This window comes from Podarcis melisellensis (assembly GCF_964234715.1).
Source record: "Podarcis melisellensis genome assembly, chromosome: 12".
In the NCBI taxonomy this organism is placed as follows: Eukaryota; Metazoa; Chordata; class Lepidosauria; order Squamata; family Lacertidae; genus Podarcis; species Podarcis melisellensis.
Window position 1 is genome coordinate 37360756 of NC_138544.1, and position 24532 is coordinate 37385287.

A 24532-nucleotide genomic window follows, 5' to 3' on the forward strand; every position below is an offset into this window, starting at 1 on the left:
AACATAACAGGCTGTCATGTCACCAGTACAATTGACAGCCTAAATTTAGGAACAATTATTATAAGAACAAAACCCCTTCACTTATGACTACTGTTCAGAAGGAGGACAATATTTTGTTTAATACTACAAAAGCTAACTTTTTGAAATGAGGGGAGGGGTTGCTTTTAAGCAGAGCTATAAAAGAAACATTCAGGAAAATAGTATGTTAAATCTGCTCTCTTGTAAGAGACACAAATACAAAATCATGCTTTAACAATTATGCTGATCATATTTAGAGCAGTAGCCAGCCAGAACCATTTTGTTGGTTGGTTGGTTGGTTTTGGAAATTTTAATGTCCCACCCTTCAGTTTAGAACACAACTTTCAATACAGTATATCATAAAAAGGCTAAAAACCATCATGGGGGAAGAACATTTTGGGCAGGCTCTTATTGCTTGCAATAGCAAAGTTTGCATTGCTCTGACACAGAGTACCAGTGAGAGCATTCACATAGCAACTACTAGTGCCTTGTAAAGAAACTAGCCAAACTGTCCATGGAAATAAAATGGCATTTCATGTCTATATTGTTCAATATAATTCCAATGTTCTTTTCTTTCTTGTTTCAATAGCCTCAGATGCTTGTGACTTTGACAGTGGAAACTTCTGTGAATGGTATCAGCCTGCTGCTCAAGTGGCAACAACAGCTTCAACCCATACTGTTAATATATTCCAGTGGGGCCTTGGAAAGGGAGCCGGCATCCACCCAGGTGGAGAGGGCCATAGACCGTTGACTGATCATACTACGTGAGTGCAATGGTCAAACTACTCAGAATTATATGTATTTCTTTCAAGCAATGTGGATTTAGCCAGCTGTGTTAGATTTTAACAGTGAATGTGCTGCTGCTGCTTTGGTGTGCTTAACAAAGTTCTGAACAATTGGAAACAGAAAACACAATTTACTTAATAGAGTTTTTCAAGGGTTTCAGGCATGAGATTCTCCAGACATATCCAGAAATGCTGGAGATTGAACCTGGACCTTCTGCATACAAAGCATGTCTTCTACCACTTAATTACAGCTCTTCCGCTATCTTTACACTTTATTTCTTAGACTACTAGTGTGTGTGTGTTTGTGTTTAGATTATATAAATTATATCTAGAGCCTCCAAAGCCTGGTACATACGTGCATTGTAACAATGGAACACTGTATTTTGAGTCAGACTGAATAGCAATGGCTCTCCAGAGTTCAGACAGAAGGCTTCTCCAGCCCTACCTAGATATGCCAGGGATTTAATTTGGGACCATTTGCATGCAGAGCAAATGCTCTACTATGGATCTGTAGCCCTAATCAAGGGATTGAGCTGAAGGGTTGTCCGCACTGTGCCCTGTCCTCTGCTCTCAGGCATGAATTCCTCCCAATCACTGTGTGCCTCCCCCACCTGTCCTACCTGAGTTTGTGATTATATCTGGCAGTCATAATCCAAGAACACTCCCTTTGAGGCCCTGGGTTCAATATCAGTTATATGTATTGCTTAACTCAGATTTACGGTGGTGGTGGTGGATTCATGTGCAAGAAGGGATGCATGCTTAGGTTTTACAACTAAGGAAGGTTTGAGAACAGGCAATTGGAGGAATTCAGCATCATGCTTTTCCAATTATTTCATCAGTGCACGCTTGGCCAATGGAACAATCTCTGTTTTCCTCCCCCAGCATGGTATTCTAGTGGTGCTCCAAAAACCCCTGAGGTAATAATGTGTGTGTGTGTGTGTGTGTGTGTGTGTGTGTGTGTGTAAGGAGCCATGTGGGGGGAGGGATCCCATTTCGCCAGCAGGATAGTTCACTTGATTGCATTCCCACACCCACTGACTTGAATCTGACGCAATTTGAGGATAAACACTTTGAGCCCAGACTTCGTACAGCACCTACGACAGGCAATGTCTCACACACCCTCCCAGGTCTTCACATAACAAACAGTGGAATTGCTTTGGACTCAAGGGGTGGTGGAGTGGCCATTGATTTCTGGTGGGTTCATTATGCAGACCATCATTTCCTAGTAAAAAGATTATTTGGATTTGCGCATGATATGCTGAACAATAAAAAGATTTAATGTGCGTGTTTTGTTGCATGCTAGCTGTGTTTGCTTGTATATAAATATGAGGTCCTGCAATTGTCTGTAAGCCGAACTGTGGCTCATTGGATCATTTAGGATCTATTTGTGTGGATGGTCTATTCACATAAGGCTGTATCAAGTGTATAACTGCTAGTGGAAATGATTCTAAGAATTCTTATATGGCTTATATTGAAACAGGCATCCTATGGTGCTGTTTCCCTAGTGACACCCACTGTTTTCTCAGATAGACTCTGTTAAGTTATTGGCTGAATGTCATTGGGGTAATAGCTGCTCTCTGTTGGGTCTGGATCTGATTTGACATGACAGTCAAAAGCAGCAAGCAGTCATATAATCTTATACCCTGACCAAGTGGGAAAAACTGGAACTGTTAAAGCATTTGCCAAGTGAAACCTCAATTTCATATTGTGCCAAACCACAGAAGAGTTGCAAAACTGTAAATAAATCATGCCAACTGTGATTAGATGCTGTGCTGGAATGTCTGCTTCCATCTTTATTACTTGAGAGTGAGATTTTATCCCATTGTTTCCTTTTCCTTTCAAGCTCAGAGGATTTATGATGGAATGTTAATGAGATGTGCTCTGTTTTGGATGAGCCACAGAAGAATTGTGAATTAATTTCAGCTCTTTGTCAGAAGCAGCCAAACTTAAAGCACAACAAAATAACAACAACAAAAAGGAACAGTAGATAATTTTAAAGCTAGTATTCAGCAATTGTTGTGTTAAATATGGAATTCTTCATCTCTGGTGCCCTTTGGTTTGTGAATTATTAACCATGCTGTTTTTAATCAGGTAGTGGGAAACCTGAGAGCTTTTTGAATTATCAAAGGACGAGAAGTGAGTTAAAATAAGTAAAATCAAAGGCATTGTGAAAGAAACAGGAATCACATTGATTACCATCCAGTCTTGGCTTATTTACGTGCCTATAATATGTTTAGTTTGGCTGCCATCAGGCTTGTCCCAATATCCTTTGTTGGTAAAAAGTACACTTTTATTAGGTTATTTATTTATATTTACTCACATTTCTAGGTCACTGTAGTGGCAAAAGATCTTAGGGGTAGCAAGAAGAACTTAAAAATTTATACCAATACACACCACCACCAACAACAACAACCAGTTTAAATTTGTCTAAAACAAATAACATCTATTCAGATGTGACCCACACTCAAAAAGTAGAAACAGTCTCACAGCGGGAGCTTTGTCCTGGGTTGTTGTTTTTTTGGTATGTGTAACTGCAAAATAGTTTCCACTACCTAGGTTTGCTATATTTCAAAGTGGAAAACTCAAAAAAGACAAGAAAAGAATATATGGCAGCCCTACCACTACCAAAGAGATACGTTGCCTTGATACTTAACAGTGGCTTGCCCTTTGGGGAATGGAAGTTCAATGCAAAGCACATCTCTGGTTATGTGTGCATGTCTTCCACAGCACTCCATATCACTTTTTGGCCATTAACTGCAAAACACTAAGGATTTCTCAGAATGAACTAAATTCCTCTTTGCTCACCTACTGAAAAGTCTGGGTACCTTTTACCTATAGTGCATATAGAGTATGATTGCATTCATAGATTAACCTGAGTAATTTTCTTTTGACAAGAAATTCATTTTGCAGTTAATTATGTTACTGTGGATTAAATGGTAATTATCCGATTCTCTAAGGGCTCTGATTTCTGTGGAGTTGATTCTGTACTCCAGCACTAAGCCAGAAACAAGAGGTTTCTTGGTGTGAGGGATATGTAAAGTTTGCCTTCCTATTTTTGTAGTCTTCCGTTTTGACTAGTGGAGACTGACACAGTAGTTGATGTGACCTTCAAGCAATGATGGCACTGAATTAACACCCCTCTCTCAGTTGAGGCAGGGAACTGAAAGAGAAGAACCATCAGCCTGCACTAATTCTGTGGCTGAAGCTACATGTGAGAGAAGGGGTTTACTGAGGGCTGAGTGAAACCCTCTTCAGGCAGCAACACAAAGAGGAGGCAAATAGGCCGCAGCACATATTTTCTGCGTACTTTTCAAAAAGCCTCTCCCCCCACCCTGTCCTTTTTCAAAAAGTCCTTCCATAGGCAGCCAAAGCAAAGGAGATGGAATGGTCTCAGCCCTTCCCCAACCCCAACATTCTCCAAAAACCCAAAGGGGTAGTAGCATCTTTCCTTTTGATTTGATTTGGTATATTTTTCTATGCTGCCTTTCATTCAAATCAGTCCCAAAGCGGCTTACAAACAATACATAACAAGAACATTATAGAACACAATAAAACATCACAAGTAGAGCATAAATCTTATGAAATAATTAACAAGTCACCAGTGGAAGAATTACACTCTATAAACAAAGCAACAACTAAAAAAATAAGCTAAACACCGCAGTTAAGGCAAAAAGCATATTATGTGATTAACAGCATTTATAATCCATAAAACAATATTAACAAAATAGCAACCAAAAAATAAACTAATTGCTGTTAAGATCATACACCCCCACTCCACACCCCCATAACTCATAATATCTGCCTCTATTCAGCTCACTAAAGTGCATAAACACATAATGCCTGTGGCAGCAATGCCATTCTGGATGTTCTTTGGGCAGGAAATATGGTTGCACAGCTGAAACCAACCACCCTCTGATGGCAAACAGAGTCTCTCTTCCCTCACAGTTCTTCCTCTGGAAACAGCTCTGTTATGAAGGCTCCTAGGGCTGGACAGGTGAGAAAAGCCATTACTGGGACTTCCGGAGGCGGCGCGAACGGTAATGGCTGCCAGCTCCTGACCGGGAGAAGGTAGCTCCGTCGAAACGGGTCGCCCGCTGCGGCGAAGCGGGGACCCATCCAGAAAAACCACAGGCAGCAGAAGCCTGTGGTCCTGAGACCCGGCGGGCGCCAAAAGCAGCCCCTAAAACGACGAAGGGACCCCGTAAGGGGCTCCGGACCGCGGAGGGGGTAGCGGCGCTGTGGGTCGTTTCGCGATCGACGGAGCGAAGCCGCGTTGCTGTTGCCGGTGAGCGCTGACCTTTCTTCTTGAAATTGCTAACTCTGGAAAGCAACAACCCGTGAGTAATTTGGACAATACACTTTTAAAGCTTCTAAAATTGTGAATTTGGCTGAAAGCGGAGTGACGATAAACAGGAAGTCCGTCTTCCGCTGACACTGAACTTGAAAGTAAAGAGCAGGAGGAGTGGAGACAAAGAGTAACGTTTTGCATTGACTGATCTGGCATCTATTTAAACTGTTTTTCCTGGCTGATTTAAGGACTCTAAGTGGCTGATTTTTGGATCTATATTTGAGACAAGGATATCTTTCTTCTGCTGACCTATTGGATTACAAATAAAAGTAAGAAACCCAGGTACTGGAGCCGCCTGAGTAACTGAGCAGTCAGTCTGCAGATTTTGGATACTTTGAATCTGAACTTTGGAATATACTGAGTTTGAACTTGTTACTTTGAAACACTTGCTGTCTAAGCACTTGTGGAAACATTGTTTGGCTTTAAGTATCAACTCTGCTAAAATCTATCTTTGAGAAGATCTTTGGATATTAAATTAGATTTACCAATTTTAATTGGATTGGACTTCCTCCCCAAAGACATTCTAAGCTCCACCTAGAGGATCTTGGACTCACAGCAGTGACTTTGTTTTACTTTCTCTTTCCCGGCCTCCTGTCTGAGTGTTACCATCTGGGCTGTTATTTTCTCATGGGAACAATTCAGTTTGACCTTGGTTTTTAGATAACTTTGGAATGAGTGGAACAAGAAAAAGGGGAAGAACCAGACAAACAACTTTAACTTTACCGACAGTCTCACAGCGTAGATCATCTGTGCCTGCTTTGCCTACTACTTTGCCTCCTGAGGCAGAAGCGGCCTCCCTGCTACAATCAGGGGAGGGAGAAATTGAGGAATTACAACTGGAAGATATGGCCTCAGGAGCAAGTGGTACTATTTTGGAGAAAATTTTTGAAAAATTGGAGGCTCTGGACAGAAAGGTTGACCAGCAATCAGCTAAAATTGACCAAAATACAGAAAGTTTTAATAGACTGACTGGACAAGTGGCACAGAATGTTCAATCTATTGGAGAACTGAAGGAGGCTGTAGGTGAAAACCGGAAATTGGCTGAGGACACTAGCCAAAGACTGGGACAGCTCGAAAAAGAAGTAAGACCACTCAGCAAACAAGTAGGAGAACACCAGATCTACTTTTCTATGACAGAACTTCGGAACAGGGAGGCCAACTTAAGGATACGCTCAATACCAGAAGTGGAAGAAGGTAACTTAACTGAGTTCCTTACCAAAGAATTCTCCAAGTTTTGGAACTTAGAAGAAAAAGACTTTAAGATACTATCTGCTTTTAGGCTTGGAAGACTTATAAAGAAGGAGAAGCCCAGAGACTGTTTGATAATATTGAGATCAAAGGAGGAAAGGGACAAGATTTTAGGCCTGCATTACGGAAAGTCACTGGATATTTTGGACAAAAGAATTGAAATTTATAAGGATATTCCTAAACAGCTGTTGGATCTTAGATCAGACTACTCGGAATTAGCAAAATTGCTAAGGAGCAACTCAATCATCTTCAGGTGGGAGTTCCCCCAAGGTTTATCGTTTACTTTCAGAGGGAGGAAGACTAAAATTAGAACGCCGGAGGACAGAGACAAGTTTTTGGCGGCACACGGAGAAGATCTTCACAAAGGACTTGGATTACCCCCAGGGCCTGAACCTCCGGGGGATCCTGCACCCCCGGATCCTCAAAAATCCGAGAATAAGGTACCCCCACAGCAAGAATAACCAGATCTATTCAGGATGTCCCTGCAACTTTTGAGCTGGAACATAAATGGCTGCAACATCCCAGGAAAAAGGAAAAAAATCTTTCACATCTTAAAAAAGGAACATTTGGACATTATTTGTTTACAGGAAACACATGTGACTAGGCTCCACAGAAAAGTGTTAATAAATAAAAGACTTGGTCAGGAATTTATATCTTCGGACACAGTAAAAAAGAGAGGTGTGGTAATTTATGCAAAAGAGAGCCTTTCACCTAAATTTCTGTTTAAAGACGAGCATGGAAGAATTTTGGCGATAGAAATACAATATCAAGGAGAAAAAAATTTGATATTAGGAATTTATGCTCCAAATGAAGGAAAATCGGAATTTTACAAGAAGTTGCATGAGACTATGCTGGATTATCTGGACTACAGCAACATCATTATGATGGGAGATATGAATGGAGTTGTATCAACTAACATGGATAAGTCACAGAATCAAAACATTTCCAAAGATGGGAGACTACCAAAGACCTTTTTTGAAATGACAGACAATATGGACTGGATTGACATTTGGAGAGTGAGAAACCCCTTGGGAAGGGAAGGAACATTTTTCTCTGAAGCCCAACTGACTTGGACAAGAATCGACCAAATATGGATAACTAGAGGTCTGGCACCTAAGATCAGAAAGGTGGAAATCTGCCCAAAGACATGCTCCGACCATAACGCACTGAGAATGGACATGACATTGATTCCAACCGGTTCCTTCAGATGGAAGATGAATGATGGCCTGTTTAGAGATCAGGAGATTACCAAGAAGGCCCAAAAAGCTTTAAAGGATTATTTCGAGATCAATATGAATACCACAGTGGAAAAAAGAACTATCTGGGACGCAAGTAAGGCCGTGATGAGGGGGTTCCTGATACAACAGAACACGGTAAAGAAAAGGAAACAAAATGAAAGGAAAGATAAAATTTTGGAAAAAATTAAGGAGTTAGAGAAGAAGCTAAGATCCAACCCGAAGTCCCAGCCGATTCTGAGAGAAATCAAACTTTACCAAGCACAATATTCTAAACTGATAAATCAGGAAATAGAATGGAAAATTAAACTAATGAAACAAAAAACTTTTGAGTCGGCTAATAAATGTGGAAAACTGCTAGCTTGGCAGTTGAAGAGGAGACAAAAGTTAAATACAGTGACAAATCTAGAGATTGAAGGAAGATGTATCCAGAACCCCGGAGAGATTAGAAAGTGTTTCCAGAGATATTTCAAAAAATTATACACTCAAGGGCCACAAGATGAAACTGAGATTAAACAATTCTTAGAGACAAATGGATTGGCAAAATTGTCAGAAGAAAACAGATCAATCTTGAATGGTAAAATAACACGACAAGAGATTGAGCAGGCCATCCAGAACATGAAACAGGGCAAATCACCAGGACCAGACGGGCTGACCTCCAAGTACTACAAGATACTGAAAGACTACTTGATACAACCACTGATGGAGGTCAGCAATGAAATTCTAGAGGGGAAGAAGGCGCCAGAATCGTGGAAGGAAGCTTTCATCACATTGATACCAAAATCGGAAACTGAAAAGACACAGCTTAAGAACTACCGTCCCATCTCCCTTTTAAATGTGGATTACAAAATATTCGCAGACGTTTTGGCAAGTAGATTCAAGAGGGTTTTAAACAAAGTAATTCATAAAGACCAGGCAGGCTTTCTCCCAGGTAGACATGTGTCTGCTAATACAAGGAACATTATAGATATATTGGAGCTTCTACAAACAGACATAAATACTAAAGCTGTTTTAATTTTCATAGATGCGGAGAAGGCCTTTGACAACATATCCTGGAAGTTTATGAAGGGGAATTTAAAAGAAATGGGAGTGGGCCGGGGATTTGAGAATGGGATTGATGCAATATATTCAGAACAAAAGGCTAAATTGATAGTTAACAATGTGGTTACAGAAGAGTTTAAAATTGAAAAAGGAACACGACAAGGCTGTCCGATCTCCCCGTTATTATTTATTTCGGTCCTGGAAGTGCTCTTGAACATGATTAGAGGGGACAGGTTGGTGGAAGGGATACAGGTCGGAGCGAAACAATATAAACTTAAAGCGTTTGCAGATGACTTAGTTTTGACATTACAGGAGCCAGAATCTAGTACGAAAAGAGTACTACAACTAATTCAAGACTTTGGTCGGGTGGCGGGATTTAAACTAAATAAGCAAAAAACTAAGGTGTTGGGAAAGAATTTGACAGATATTGAGTCGGAACGGTTTCAGAGAGAGACAGAGTTAACTGTGGTTAAGAAAGTCAAATACCTAGGGGTAAACATAACAGCAAAAAATCTGAGTCTGTTTAAAGATAACTATGAAAAATGTTGGTCTGAAATTAAGAGAGACTTAGATAGCTGGTCAAAATTAAAACTTTCATTGTTAGGTCGAATAGCTGCTATCAAGATGAATGTATTGCCAAAAATGTTGTTTTTGTTTCAGACATTGCAGATTGTAGACAAAACGGAGTGCTTCCGGAAGTGGCAGAAAGATATCTCTAAATTTGTCTGGCAGGGCAAAAAGCCCAGAATTAAGTTTAAGATATTAACGGACGCAAAAGAAAGAGGGGGCTTTGCCCTGCCAGACTTAAAGTTGTACTATGAAGCCGCAGCTTTCTGCTGGCTAAAAGATTGGCTACTTCTTGAGGACACGGACGTGCTGGATTTGGAAGGTTTTAACAATGCATTTGGATGGCATGCATACTTATGGTATGATAAGGTTAAGATTAACAAGGTCTTTAAGAACCATATTGTCAGAAAAGCAATATTTAATGTCTGGACAAGATACAAAGACTTATTAGAGAATAAAACACCGAGGTGGCTGTCACCCTTGGAGGCTAAGGCCCGAAAAAGACCTAATATGGAGGCCAATTGGCCAAAATATTGGGAAATACTAGAAAGAGATGGAGACAATTGGAAACTGCAGAGTTTAGAGAAAATGAAAGATAAAGTGCGAGACTGGTTACACTATGCTCAGATTAAAGAAGTGTTTAAGAATGATAAAAAGTTAGGATTCCAGGTGGAGAAATCGAAATTGGAAACAGAATTGTTAGAACCTAAGACCAAGGTACTTTCAAAAATGTATAACTTGCTGCTGAAATGGAACACACAAGACGAAACGGTTAAATCGGCTATGATAAAGTGGGCCCAGGATATTGGGCATAACATTATGTTTGAGGACTGGGAAAGGTTATGGACCACTGGGCTGAACTTCACAGCATGTAATGCTCTGAAGGAAAATGTAATGAAAATGATATATAGATGGTACATGACCCCAGTGAAATTGGCTAAAATATACCATTCGTCTGATAATAAATGTTGGAAGTGTAAGGAAAATGAAGGAACATTCTTTCACCTCTGGTGGACCTGTCCTAGAGTGAAGGCCTTCTGGGAAATGATATATAATGAGTTAAAAAAGGTGTTTAAGTATACCTTCACCAAGAAACCAGAGGCCTTCCTTCTGGGCATGGTCGGCCAGAACGTGTTAAAGAAGGACAGAACATTTTTTATGTATGCTACAACGGCGGCAAGGATACTTATTGCTAAGAACTGGAAAACCCAAGATCTACCCACACTGGAAGAATGGCAGATGCAGCTGATGGACTATATGCAACTAGCTGAGATGACGGGCAGAATCCGTGACCTGGGAGAGGAGAGGGTTGAAGAAGACTGGAAGAAATTCAAGATTTATTTACAAAAGTATTGTAATTTGGTTGAATCTTAACAAGGAAGTCAGAGTAGAAATAACTGTCTACCATTAAATCACAATTTCATATCTGAGTTTAACCTAAATACTGGATTTAAGATCATAAACAAGATGATAATTTGCTTGGAAAAATCTGTTTGTAATGATGAAAGTGGAAGCGGGAGACGTGAGGGAGTCCACAATAGAATGAAAGGATGTTATGAAACTTATTCTGTTTGTTAAATATGCATTTGTATGAAAAAAACTCAATAAAATATTATAAAAAAAAAAGAGAAAAGCCATTACTGTACCTGCTGGCCAACCCAGAGTCTCTCTCCCCTTACCTATCTCATCCTATCTCTCCTATGCTCTCCCATCTTTGTCCCACAACAGCTGCCCAGGCAACGTCTTTGCTTCAGAAAAAAAGGGGAGGAGTTAACATCATAGCCAATTGGAACTGAACTTCAGCAAGTACTCTGTGTTGCAGAACCAGAGGCATCATACTTGCCCCTCTGTTTGTGTCAGTGGACTCTCCTTGCTTAGAAGGCTGCCTGCACAACTTTATTTCTAGAAGGGCTAGAGACTTCATTTAAAAAAAAAAAAAGCTCAGAGTTTAGGGCCACATCTGGCATAAATCCAGTTCTGACTCCACTCATTGGCTAAAAACACTGAAAGGTAGGAGCATCCAGGCTAGTTCATTTAACACAAATTGCTTAGCTAGATATCTGCACATTATGCTTCATAACTTTCTTTCTAGAAAGGTTAGAGACTTGGTGTTTGTTTTTTTTTAAAAAAAGTAAGAAGTCAAAGTCTGGTACCACTGTTCAGTGATGATTCTATTGGAATAGCCTCTACATTGGTACCTCAGGTTAAGTACTTAATTCGTTCCGGAGGTCCATACTTAACCTGAAATTGTTCATACATATATATATATATATATATATATATATATATATATATATATATAAAATTTTAACATGTAAATTATGAAATGTACCACAAAACCTATCATTTATACAATCTTTTTAGACTTCCGTCAGCACTTCTGATGATCCACTGTTTTAACCACCGTTTTTCTTAACTTTATATTGCCTTTACATCTCTTAACAAATCATCCTCCCCCTTGTCCATTTTTACAATATTTCTAATAATACTCCTCACAAAACCTCTTGCAACCCTACAAACGTCTGTTCTTCACAATTACTTTTCAAATAGCTAATGGGGCCTCCTGCTGCCGCCGCACCGCAGGAGCATGATTTCTGTTCTCATCCTGAAGCAAAGTTCTTAACCTGAAGCACTATTTATGGGTTAGCGGAGTCTGTAACCTGATGTAACCTTATGCGTATGTAACCTGAGGTACCACTGTAATGATTTTAATTGAGGAGCAGGAGAAATGATAAGTGAAAACAACACAACAAACTAGAAATACTAGAATTTGGCAGTTCATTGTAGTCATATCTCAAACAGATTCTCTCAGTTATTTGGTGCCCCTCAACCACAGAGGCCCTAATTTTACACATTATGTGCATACCTATAAATCTGCTACTGGTGCTTATCTCGCTGAATGCCTTTTGGGGAGGGACAGGGTTGGAAGAAGGCTCATATCTTTTGCCAGTCTCATGCCAAATGCACAATAACTTGCAGGCTGTTTGACGATGTCCTAATGGTGGAAGTTCCCAAAGAAATAAGGCTGATTTGTGGGACACAACAATAAGGGTCTAGAAAAAGAAAATCTGTAGAAACTCTTTAAATCGTAGACTGAAAATTATGAATCCAGGCATACTTAAAATTTAAAAGCAACATTATATACCATTGAGAGTGCATTTGTGTTTGCAATTTAGCTTTTCAGTATGGGTGAGTGGGTGGAATGAAAGGATAAATATTTTTCACTGCAATGTGTTTATGTTGGCTGCTTTGGGGCGGAATGTGCTGACAGTATATATTTTTAGATAGATGTCTCATTGAGATAGTGTGAAATTAATGGAAGTGCATTCAAATGACACTTTAAGAAACAGAGATCATAAACAGTGCTGGAGAGTATTCTTTATAATGTAGTACTTGAATCTGTGCAGTGAAAATGGCTCTTATGTAGTGTTCTTTACCCTCCACATAATCAGTTTTCAATAGCTAGTGATGTCTCTCCCCATGTGTGTGCATACATCTCTGTGCTATATAATGGTATGTATACTTCAAGCTCCATTAAATCTAGTCACTTCAGACTATATTCTATTCAACATGTAATGGAACGTATGACATTAATTTACATTGCCTACTTAGCATTCTTTCAATCAGTGTTATCTTCTGTTACTGCAGCCTGTTGTTGCATAATGCAGAAAAGTGGTGAAAGTGAATGGCTCCATTTCTGCATCCCTACTCATTTTTGTCTTTCAGTCAAGTCATGTACTTAAAGCTCAACTCTTCAACAGCAGCTGCATTGTGGGAAAGAGCATTCAAATCTCTTCTCAACCATGAAGTTCAGTAGTGCCTTTGGGCAGGTCTCACTGGCCAAGGGTACAGGTCACAGTAAGCCAGGGGTCAGCAAACGTTTTCAGCAGGGGGCTGGTCCACTGTCCCTCAGACCTTGTGGGAGGCCGGACTATATTTTGAAAAAATAATAATGAATAAATTCCTATGCCCCGCAAATAACCCAGAGATTTGTTTTAAATAAAAGCACACATTCTGCTGATGTAAAAACACCAGGCAAGCCCCACAAATAACCCAGAGATGCATTTTAAACAAAACGACACATTCTACTCATGTAAAAACACACTGATTCCCGGACCGTTTGTGGGCCCGATTTAGAAGGCGATTGGGCCGGATCCGGCCCCCAGGCTTTAGTTTGCATACCCATGCAGTAAGCTATAAAATATGGATTATCATCACCAGGAATGAGTAGTGTGCTGGATAGGGATGGATGAATCAGTCAAATCTGGATTTTCTGTCTCTCGAATCATAAATTCAGGTCACCTCATTTCCACATCTGTTTACAAAACTTCTGTGTACAGCACTGAATTGCTCCCACTGCACCTCTCACTTTTCCAAGCTGGGAGTGACGAAGTGCAAGTCTTGGCTTCACATGGTGTGCACACCCACACTTATGGTTTCTTCCAAACAAAACACAATAATTATGGCAAGATCAAACCTTTGCTTAGCATAAAGGTTTGTTTGGAAAACAATGCGCTGGCTTGCATGCCATGGTTAACCAGCTTGATGAAGAGAGAAGTCTAGTGCATATGCACTAGACTAGCACGTTGCTCTTTATCGATATTCTAATGCTTATGGTTTAGCATGATGTGCAATTGCAGCCACTCCCTGAGTGCAGGATTATGGCTAGTTTGTTTGGTTTACAATTCTTAGAAACAAAAACACTTTTCTGTAGAAGACTCCTCAAAATGGCTTGCAGCGGGGGTGGGGGGAACAGGGACAATCTTAAAACATTCCCGAAAGCGTAAGATTGCAAAGAACAGCAAAAATAATATGGTAACACCAAAAATTCACAGATGAGGATAGAAATCCGAACATCTCGTTAGAATGCTAATGGGTCTATGGTCAAGCATTGTACACCCTCAGCAGCACGGCAGGAAATCACTGAGCCAGCGACCACACTTCTTACAGCACTGGGACATGGTGTAGGATGTCCAATATTATGCTTGTTGTTTATTTATTTAATAGACTTGTTAGTTGCTTGCCACCCAAAGGTCTCCAAGCAACTTCCAACACAGTTAAAACAAAGACATAAATGCAGTATAAATACATGTATGCATTTATAAATATATGTGGATATCTGTTCCTGGGTTGGTTCAAATAAGACAAGGTGATTGTTCAAATATCCCATTCCCAGGCTCAAAAGAGAACTAGAAGGTATCCCCCACTGTAGTAAATAGCATGAAGCAGCTATTGCATTGCACCCAGAGGCTTCTGAATCAGAACACAAGGTTGCTCAAAAAACATTGTATGTTAGATGCAGGGGAAACAAATCCAGCACATACCAAACCAAGTCTGTGCTCTCAAATTAGCTGAAGGTAAAAACAAGTAAAAGAACAATGCATTCTTTCTTCTTTAACCAGGCCTTGGGCTGATTGACATCCCATACCCTTTTAAATGTGTTGTGGGAATGGGAGATTCTTGGTTTGTTTTTGTTCTTATTTTTGTTATGTAGTTTGTGTTTTTTATATTGTATTTTTATGTTGCGCACCGCCCTGAGATCTATGGATGAAGGGCGATATATAAATTTAATAAATAAAATTACTCTTCTGCTGTTAGAATAAGTTCACTGGCTGGCTAGTGACCACTGTGGAAAACAGGATGCTAGAAACTCTGAACTTGGGAGATTAAAAAATGGGAAGCTTGGGAGGAGAAGCAGAAGAATGGAATGGGAAAACAGCATGTCTGACTTTAAAAGTAGCATGGCACAGTGGAATTTTGCTGCATGCCCCAGTGGCTATATTTAATCATCAAAAAGACAAGACAAGGTTTCAGCTTAGACACCCATGCTAGCCCTGGCCTTCACATAGGACCAGATACAAGTTGACATTTGGATAACAACCCAGATACTTTTGTAATTGCACAGGACCCTTTTCTTCTTTTGTAGTTGACTTTGGAGAAGATCAGTCTACATCCCAATCCCCAAGAAGGGCAGTGCCAAAGAATGCTCTAACTACCGCACAATTGCACTCATTTCACACGCTAGCAAGTTTATGCTTAAAATTCTACAAGGCAGGCTTAAGCAGTATGTGGACCGAGAACTCCCAGAAGTGCAAGCTGGATTTCAAAGGGGTAGAGGAACCAGAGACCAAATTGCAAACATGTGCTGGATTATGGAGAAAGCTAGAGAGTTCCAGAAAGACATCTACTTCTGCTTCATTGACTATGCAAAAGCCTTTGACTGTGTCGACCACAGCAAACTATGGCAAGTTCTTAAAGAAATGGGAGTGCCTGATCACCTCATCCATCTCCTGAGAAATCTCTATGTGGGACAAGAAGCTACAGTTAGAACTGGATATGAAACAACTGATTGGTTCAAAATTGGGAAAGGAGTACGGCAAGGCTGTATATTGTCTCCCTGCTTATTTAACTTATATGCAGAATTCATCATGTGAAAGGCTGGGCTGGATGAATCCCAAGCCGGAATTAAGATCGCTGAAAGAAATATCAACAACCTCAGATATGCAGATGATACAACCTTGATGGCAGAAAGTGAAGAGGAATTAAAGAACCTTTTAATGAGGGTGAAAGAGGAGAGCGCAAAATATGGTCTGAAGCTCAACATCAAAAAACGAAGATCATGGCCACTGGGCCCATCACCTTCTGGCAAATAGAAGGGGAAGAAATGGAGGCACTGAGAGATTTTACTTTCTTGGGCTCCATGATCACTGCAGATGGTGACAGCAGTCACGAAATTAAAAGAGGCCTGCTCCTTGGGAGAAAGGCGATGGCAAACCTAGACAGCATCTTAAAAAGCAGAGACATCACCTTGCCAACAAAGGTCCGTATAGTTAAAGCCATGTTTTTCCCAGTAGTGATGTATGGAAGTGAGAGCTGGACCATAAAGAAGGCTGATCGTCGAAGAATTGATGCTTTTGAATTATGGTGCTGGAGGAGACTCTTGAGAGTCCCATGGACTGCAAGAAGATCAAACGCATCCATTCTTAAGGAAATCAGCCCTGAGCTCTCACTGGAAGGACAGATCATGAAGCTGAGGCTCCAATACTTTGGCCCCCTCATGAGAAGAAAAGACTCCCTGGAAAAGACCCTGATGTTGGGAAAGATTGAGGGCACAAGGAGAAGGGGACGACAGAGGACGAGATGGTTGGACAGTGTTCTCGGAGCCACAAACATGAGTCTGACCAAACTGTGGGAGGCAGTGGAAGACAGGAGTGCCTGGCGTGCTCTGGTCCATGGGGTCACGAAGAGTCGGACACGACTAAACGACTAAACAACAACAGCTTGCACATGTGAAATCATTCCTCCTTGCCATTGCCAATGATGTTCTTAAAGGTGTACAACTGCATTTCAACAACATTCATGTGCTATCTGGAGAGCGAATTCCATTTTTTCTCCAAGCCCAGAAATGATGTGGCTATGGTGCACAATGAAATCTGCTTTCCTAATAATTTTGAGAGAAGCCACGTGGTGACTGTGCTCAGCAAATGAGAAGGGAAAGCGTATTTATTGTGCAATAAACTGGTAATGTGGAAAATCCTCCAGGCACTTCAATGAAACCATTGCCGCAAAGTATGCTTCAGAGTTGGGTTTTATATGTAAAGCATGTAACAGAATAACATGCCTTTAAAAAACAATTCATACTTGACAGATTATAATGGTTTTTCTGAATATTTGAACTCCAATAGGAATCTACATCTGCATTTACTTACTTCTCAACTGCTGCACACGGAAGTACTGAACAGAATTGGTAAACGGTGCTGAGAGCTGAACTTTCATAGAAATTATAACCTTCCAAAATGGCTTTTACCTTTTTTAAAACTGTTTTTTAATAGTCTGGTTGAAAAATACTGAATTGCATGAGAAAGCAAATGTACTTATAATATAGACTTTGAAAACTTTAGATGTTCAGAATGTTGAGCTCCCTTCTTTGCCCAAGTAAGGAAAGAATTATGGGGATAAACAGTGAATCAAATGGTTGCAACAAAGCAAGGTCAAAATTGTAGTTTATAGCATTCTTTCATAGGATCATTGAAGCGCATTAAAATACTCTATGAGAGAACTCAGGAGACAGGGTAAAGAAACCTCACAGTATTGTATCTCTGCGTCTTCTCTGGTAAGCATTACTGTCATGAGAAAAGAGAGAATGTGCTTAACGCCCACTTAGCAATTCAGGAGGAATTTTCCCAAGGGCAAAGCAGCAGCAAGCATCATTTAAAAATAAAATAAAGACAACAACAGAAGACACAGATGGGTAAAATGTATCTTTTTTCTCTGTTGGTGAGCATGCAAACCTACATTTTGTACCCTCATAACCTGCAAAAATATTTAAGGTTAAACATTATTGATTGGTACTTGGAAATATTTACATACAAATCTATTTATTTATTTAACACACATATATGCCATTCTTCAGTTAAATGAATTTCTTAGGGCAGCAATAATATCAGGTTAACACTAACAATAGGTAAATAGCATTGTAATAACACAGCAACAAAGTAACAGTGCAGCACATAAAAACACAATATAAACAGGGGGGAAACCAGTAAGATATTAGCAGATTAAAATCAGGGGTTATATTAGAAGTCTTGTCAAATGAAACTGTTTCTGCCTGGCATCATTCCCCCTCAGCCCCATAAATCAAATTTGGCACTAAACCAAATGGGAAGGGCATTCCAAATTGGAAGCTATAATTGAGAAGGTTCTTTCTCTGGTTACCACCTGTTTAGGAAGACGGAACTGAGAGAAAAGTCTATGATGACCATAGCATTTGGACAGGACCGTGTGCAATACATTCATGCACATGCATGTATTATGCACATAGCCACATAAACTAGAGAAATATGCTCACTGGATTGGATAAAATGATTCTTGGTGTACTGATAAGCAGAGCAATGGAAATAATTGTCGGGGATCTCTTTACCACTAAGACTGACTTAAGAGTTGCCTTCATTTCATTTTAGATTATTACTTTGTAAAATTTCACCCAAAATTGGTACCCACGTTATAAGTAGCAAAAAAATGAGGGGGACATTTAATTATTTTTCAGAAGGAATTTTTTGAGCTGTGTTGAGTGTGGGTTTGTGCATGCTTACCATTGGTAACTGAGCAGCAGATTCTTTTAAAACATTTCCCACTCTTCCAGTGTAACACTAGAGCCCCTTAAGGTGGTCAATAGCTACCTGCTAGAATTACTGTCCCAGAATTCCCCCGGAACAATGTTACATCAAGATGTAACATCAAGGGGCTTTTTTTTTGGTGGGGGTATGGTGATCCCTGTCCAATTGCTAATAGTAATTATTATTATTACCCTTTTGGCATCCCTTTTAGTATCCCTAGCAAACTTAGCTGAAAGTTTGAAATGCTGAACTCTGGGCACACCCATACCCTATCCAGGCATGGCCAAACTTGGCCCTCCAGATGTTTTGGGACTACAGTTCCCAGCACCCCTGACCACTGGTCCCATTAGCTAGGGATGATGGGAGCTGTAGTCCCAAAACATCTGGAGGGCCAAGTTTGGCCATGCCTGCCTATACATTTGGACCACTGTGTTTGTTTATTTTTAATCATTTATATCCCACTCTTCCTGCCTAAGGAGATTAGAGTGGCATACACTAAAAACAGTAAAGTTATATAAATAAGCAACAACAGCACAGAACCATACTTCAGGCAAAATTTATAGGACTCAAAAGCCTGATTAAAAATAACCGTCTTATGGAGTGAAAAATATGGAATTAATTTGATTTGTGAATTTCTCTCTTTACAGGGCGACTAAGGAAGGCTGGTATCTCTATGCAGACAGTTCCAATGGACAATTTGGACATACTGCTGACATTACCACTCCAATAATTTCTCAGACTGGACCGAAGTGCAAGCTGGTGTTTTGGAATTACATGAATGGGGCAACAGTGGGTTCACTGAAGGTACTAAAAAGAGAGTTTATAGACTAAAAAAAGAAAGAAGAAGAATATTCACAACCTGCATGATGATTATGATGATTACATTTATATCCCACCTTCCCTTCAGGGAGCTCAAGATAGCATACATAGCTCTGAGATTACATCCACAAGCTCCTTCAGCCCCCTCGGGTGCAGCTCCTCAGGCCCTGGAAAGCTGAATTCATTTAAAGTAGCTAGGTGTTTCCTTACCCCCTTTCTTCCTATCTTGGGCTTCAGCTCCCTTCTTATATCATTTATTCTGTTATCACCCCCTGAACTGTCTCTATGGCAGCTAGTCATTGTTTAAGAACTGAGTTTGCTCCCCCCCCCTTTTTGCTTACCTGTCCCTTTCCCTGTTGTGTCATTGATGGTGGGGGGGGGAGGATTGTAAGCCTGCAAGAGGGGCTGTTTCAATTGATCATACATAAGCTGCTCTGGGAGCCTTTTTTGGCTGAAGAGTGGGGTACAAATCTTCTAATTAAATAAAAGAAATAATGTTGATATGTGAGACTTCTCTGTCAATGAAAACTGTTCCATTTAAAGGGAATGGCTATTTCATTTTGCCATGTTATGTGCAACTGGGAAATGCTTTTTCTTCTATTAAAAGGAAAAGCCTCTCTAGATAGTCCTGGAGCTAAAACTGCAGATCATTATACCTGGTGATAAATCCTGGAGAGGAAAAGCGTTTTGGGGAGCTGATGATGTACAGTTCTGTCATTGCTGTCTGGAATCACAATTTGACATACATCACCATACTTCCATCTCCTGATGTTGTCAGTTTGACTCAGTTAAGACACTTTAGCTTCAGTGAAGCATGTTTAGGGCAGTTGACTCCTGGGAGCAACCCGTCACAATTCAATGAATATTTACTGAGGCAGGAAGCGAGGAGGACACCTCATGCACCTTCGGAAGTTCAAACTAAACAAGAGCTCTGGAACTTGATTGCAAAAGTTTTTTTATGCAAACAACTGGATGTTTAATGTACTGCGAAACTAAAATGAGTTTTGAAACTGAATACAATCATGGGGTAATAGCAATTTTAACTGTTCTTGGTATTAGGATTGCTTTTCTTATTTCTTCGGCATACCAAAGGCAAGTGTCACCACTTGCTATTCAAACCAGTTGAAGTGGAAATGATCAAGCCTTGTTTACACAATCAAAATTTAAAAGTTGTTATTCTGGGGTTCTTATCCTCTCCCTTATGTGTTAATCTCCAGCCCTTTCAGGCATTATTCCCTCCTTGCCCTTCCTTGCCCCGCTAATAACATTGTGCAAGGGCAAGCATGGGGATGTTCTCTAGTGCCCCATGTCATGCCCCCACAGGAGGAGTGCTCAGTTGCAGAAAAGGACCCATCGCCAAATTTCTTGCTGTTGTGAATACTGGATACACATGTGAAAGACAAATTCTGACCAGGAGTTCAGTGATTGGGTCAGAAACATTGGCTTTGATCATGTGGTTCTGGTATTATTCAGACACATTCTGCAGATCTTACTAGAAGGAAGCCATTCCCTGCTAGCACTACATGTGACAGCAGGTTAATGCTTTGAATGTGTAAATAAATCAAAGGCTGGTGTGAGTTAAGAGGCTGCTATCCCAGATTCTGTTAAAGAAAAAAAAGCCATTCACCATAAACATACTGCATGTTCAGAGATTTGTAGGATAGTTATTATAACTATTTCTTTTCATGTAAAAATGAAACATGGAGCTAAACTGAAGCTGTTAAATACTGTTTGTCTTACGATTTGCAAAACACAAGTTGCTCATTTCACTGTAAATGTTTTTCGATTTTTAGGTGCTCAGAAAAGAGGGAAACACGTCTTTTGAACTTTGGTCACAGAGTGGCCCCCAGGGTCCTCAGTGGAACAGAGCTGAAGTGCATTTAGGTGTTCAATCTTATTTTCAGGTATGTGCAATTTTGTTTGCCTTCTTCCCTTACTATTTCAAGCTATTTAATGTTTCTGTTGTTCTGCTCTCGTAATGTCAGCCTTAAGACATCATTGCATTTTGAAGCAATCAAAATCAAAATGATGCCTCTGCTGTAGAATGAAGTTCATTCATTAATGGCACATAGAAGCAGAAATTGGAGGCAGGATGTTTCTTAGAGAATCTGTTACTTGAACTGACTGCTTTATTGTTGCTTTATGGCCGAGATAAGGAACCAGTGACCCTCCAGATGTTGTCGGATACAATCAACCCCAGGCAGCATGACCAGTGGTCATGGACGATGGACATTGTAGTTCTACAATATATTCAGGGTCACATATTCCCAATCCCTGCTTTATGATGTCAAAACCTTACCACAGTTGTCAGAATCACAGTCTTTGGAAAATAGAATAATTTAGCAACAGATTTTCAAGACTCTTTAATTTTTTTTAGCCCCAATTGTATTTCTGTTTGTCTATATATATTTGCTTGTTTTGTATTACAAAGTAATGGTGATTCTGCATCGTACCAATCTTCCCTGTTCCCTTTTCTAGCAGTAAAATATGAACAATGTTAACTTTGGAATTGTTCTTTTTCCCCCTTTTTTTCAATTCTTTTTTTCCCCAATGTTTGTTTAGTCTGTACATTGTAAGTCAGACACCTTTAAAACAATAGCTTGGTTTAAAACACAAACACACGCTCCCATTCCCCTAACCCCGACTGAGAAAAACACACGCTGTACAGTTCCCAAAGGGGCACCACCAAGGAGGACGGGACAGGTTATATCGGTCCAGACCCATCAGCTGCATGGACAATGAGGGGGTCCTATACATATTATATTTTAGTACACGTTATCATAAGGGAGTTGAATCTTGGCACCAAAAGTACTGCACTTCCTATGGCCAATGGGAGAAAGGGGTAGTTAGAAAAAGAAGTATTTATATATAAACGTATGTATTTATAGATCTGTATTAATATAAAAAGTCATCTTGTTAACATGATTGCAATGGGTTGGATCTTATCTGCGGCAGGACTCTTTTCAGAGATCGCAACAGTCACTGGTCTGGGAATGTTCGAGTCCTGTCTCAAAAATGTCCATCTCCCAGTTTGGGATGAGTGGGGAGCATGGGAAAACATCGCCCGCTGTCAGAACCAGAGAATCCATGTTCCCCAATGAACTGGAGGGCTGATGGAAGTTCAGAATGGGAATTGGGAAGATCCTCCTGTCTTTTCCAAGCATCAGACCTGACGTTTTAAGATGCCGCAAGACACACAATCAACTTTGGAATTGTTCACTCCCTACCAGCTATCTCCTTTGTGTTTCTCATGTAGCATTCTTACCAGTAGTGGCACTTGTGATAGATGGAGCTGCCCTCCTGCTCCAACATTGCTGCTGCTTACCTGGATGGTTTGGAGTGGTCAAGTCAGGGCCATGTCGGTGTCCTGGCAGGACCAATGGCTTGTCAGCAGCAATCCCACTACTGTACCTGTCCAGTCCTGAACTCTCCACCACCCTTTTCCTCCATATCTCCATACTGGTATGCATTAGTAATACTGGTGTCAGGAGAGAAGCTCCACCCCACTGATGCTACTGATGCTCACCACTATCATATGGATCAGAACATTGTCTATTTACTAGAGGTGCTTGCTTGTATCAGAATGTGGCTATTTATATTTCTACTTTCTCCACTTCACAGGTTATCTTCAGGGCGAAAAGGGGCATCAGTTATGTGGGAGATGTGGCAGTGGATGATATTTCATTTCAGGAGTGTTCCCCCTTACTGATCCCAGACAGACACTGTACTTCTGATGAATTTACCTGTTCCAACAAATACTGCCTCCCAAAGGGTAACCTTTGCGATTTTGTGAATGACTGTGCAGATAACTCAGATGAGAATCAAAGCATTTGCAGTGAGTACGGCTGTTCCTTGCTTTAATGAGCAGAAGTTATCAAGTCTCTAGTGAATTATTTATATAGTAGCACTGCTGCCAGTTCATTAGTGGTTCCAAAATGTAAATGAAAAGCAAAATTAATGATTTTGAAATGCCTGTTATACTGGAGTCTGCCTCACATACACCCACATGTTCATACAAACAGATGTCCCCACCGGAGAGTTTGCCAACCTCCTGGCTGCCAAAATCCCAAGGACTCCTGCATCACCCAAGTAAATGTTTTGGCAGGGGGCAGCTGCCTAAACCTTGGGATTTAGGCACCCAGGAGGTTGGCACCTCTTAGCTGTTTGTATGAACATGTGGGTGCATGTGATTCCAGTCAATATTAGTGATAGTGTCCAAGGCACCTGGAAGTTGCATTAACCAAATTAAATAATGTGCTTCATGCAATGGTGTGATTGTTATCTTAATTAATGTAAAATAAGAAAAAAATGACTTGTTATTTAGTGTACTGGTATGATGCTGCTCAGCTTGCGAGAAGACACAGGGGGGCACCGGGCTATTACAATAGCATTTTGGTTTTACTACGGTTGCAAAATAAAATGTGGAACCAGCCCTACACATACTTTTCTAGAGAAATGGGTTCCAGTGCAATGAAAACACATCTGATTCTCATTTGTTACATGGACACTGAGAGGGGTGAGTTTGGGTAGCATCAAACAGGGTCCTCAGAGAACTATGTGGAACTAGATGTTGTTGCCCTAGCACTGCTGCTGTTACTCTGTCATCTAGTGTTGTTATGTTGCTTCAGCATCAGCAAATGCTTCCCTGTTGCTTTCCTGGGTGGAGAAAGAGTGGGTGTATGTTAACAGTGCCATGTGCAAGTGAGGGTGTGCGGATGTCTCTGCCTGTGTACCCAGGTCTTCCTGCCACAATCTCCAACATATGCCCTTTGACTTTCTTGCTGCTACTCACCTTGCGGTCCACAGAGACAGACAAATCCCAAACTTCCTGTCGTATTTTTGCTAGTAACTTTCTTTCAGCAAGTTGATGTCGTGTTGATGCTGCTGCAATCTATGTCTTGAACCAGTTAACCATATTTTAAAATACAAAAAAGTGAAAATGAGGTTATATATTCATAGAAATTTATTCTGAGCAGAAGCAAGCTGATAAACTATTTATTGCATCTTAAACTTGACCATAAGCTACTTCCAGCTAGTTAAAACGGAAATTAAATTGTACATTGCTACATGTTCACTCCAGTGGCCAAGATTTAAATGAGCAAAGGGCTTTGATTCATGTATTTTTAAAACAACTTTTAAAAGATTTTTTTTTAAAAAAAGAAAGTAGTTAATATCCCTAGGACATTCATCCGCTTTCAGTGTTAAAGCATATGAAAGGATGATCAAGCAACAGTGGTCACAGATGACAGGGCAAATCCCACAAAAATAATGTGTTCTCTCCAGACCAAAAGGGGATGCAGAAGATGCACACTGTCCACCAAGCCCCGTTCTGTTCCCAGTAACCACAGGACACCT

At 40.3% G+C, this 24532-nt stretch overlaps 1 protein-coding gene across 3 annotated transcripts in view; it reads left to right on the forward strand.

Moving 5' to 3' along the window:
* Positions 1-24532, forward strand: part of MALRD1 (MAM and LDL receptor class A domain containing 1) — a gene marked incomplete at its 5' end in the record, with an annotated part of 228456 nt that overhangs the window by 66111 nt on the left and 137813 nt on the right. For all 3 annotated transcript variants that reach the window (XM_081931395.1, XM_081931397.1, XM_081931396.1), the window contains 4 exons: positions 608-782; positions 19006-19162; positions 20971-21081; positions 22799-23012. In XM_081931395.1, coding sequence (XP_081787521.1) covers positions 608-782; positions 19006-19162; positions 20971-21081; positions 22799-23012 — 657 coding nt within the window. The remainder of the gene's footprint in view (positions 1-607; positions 783-19005; positions 19163-20970; positions 21082-22798; positions 23013-24532) is intronic.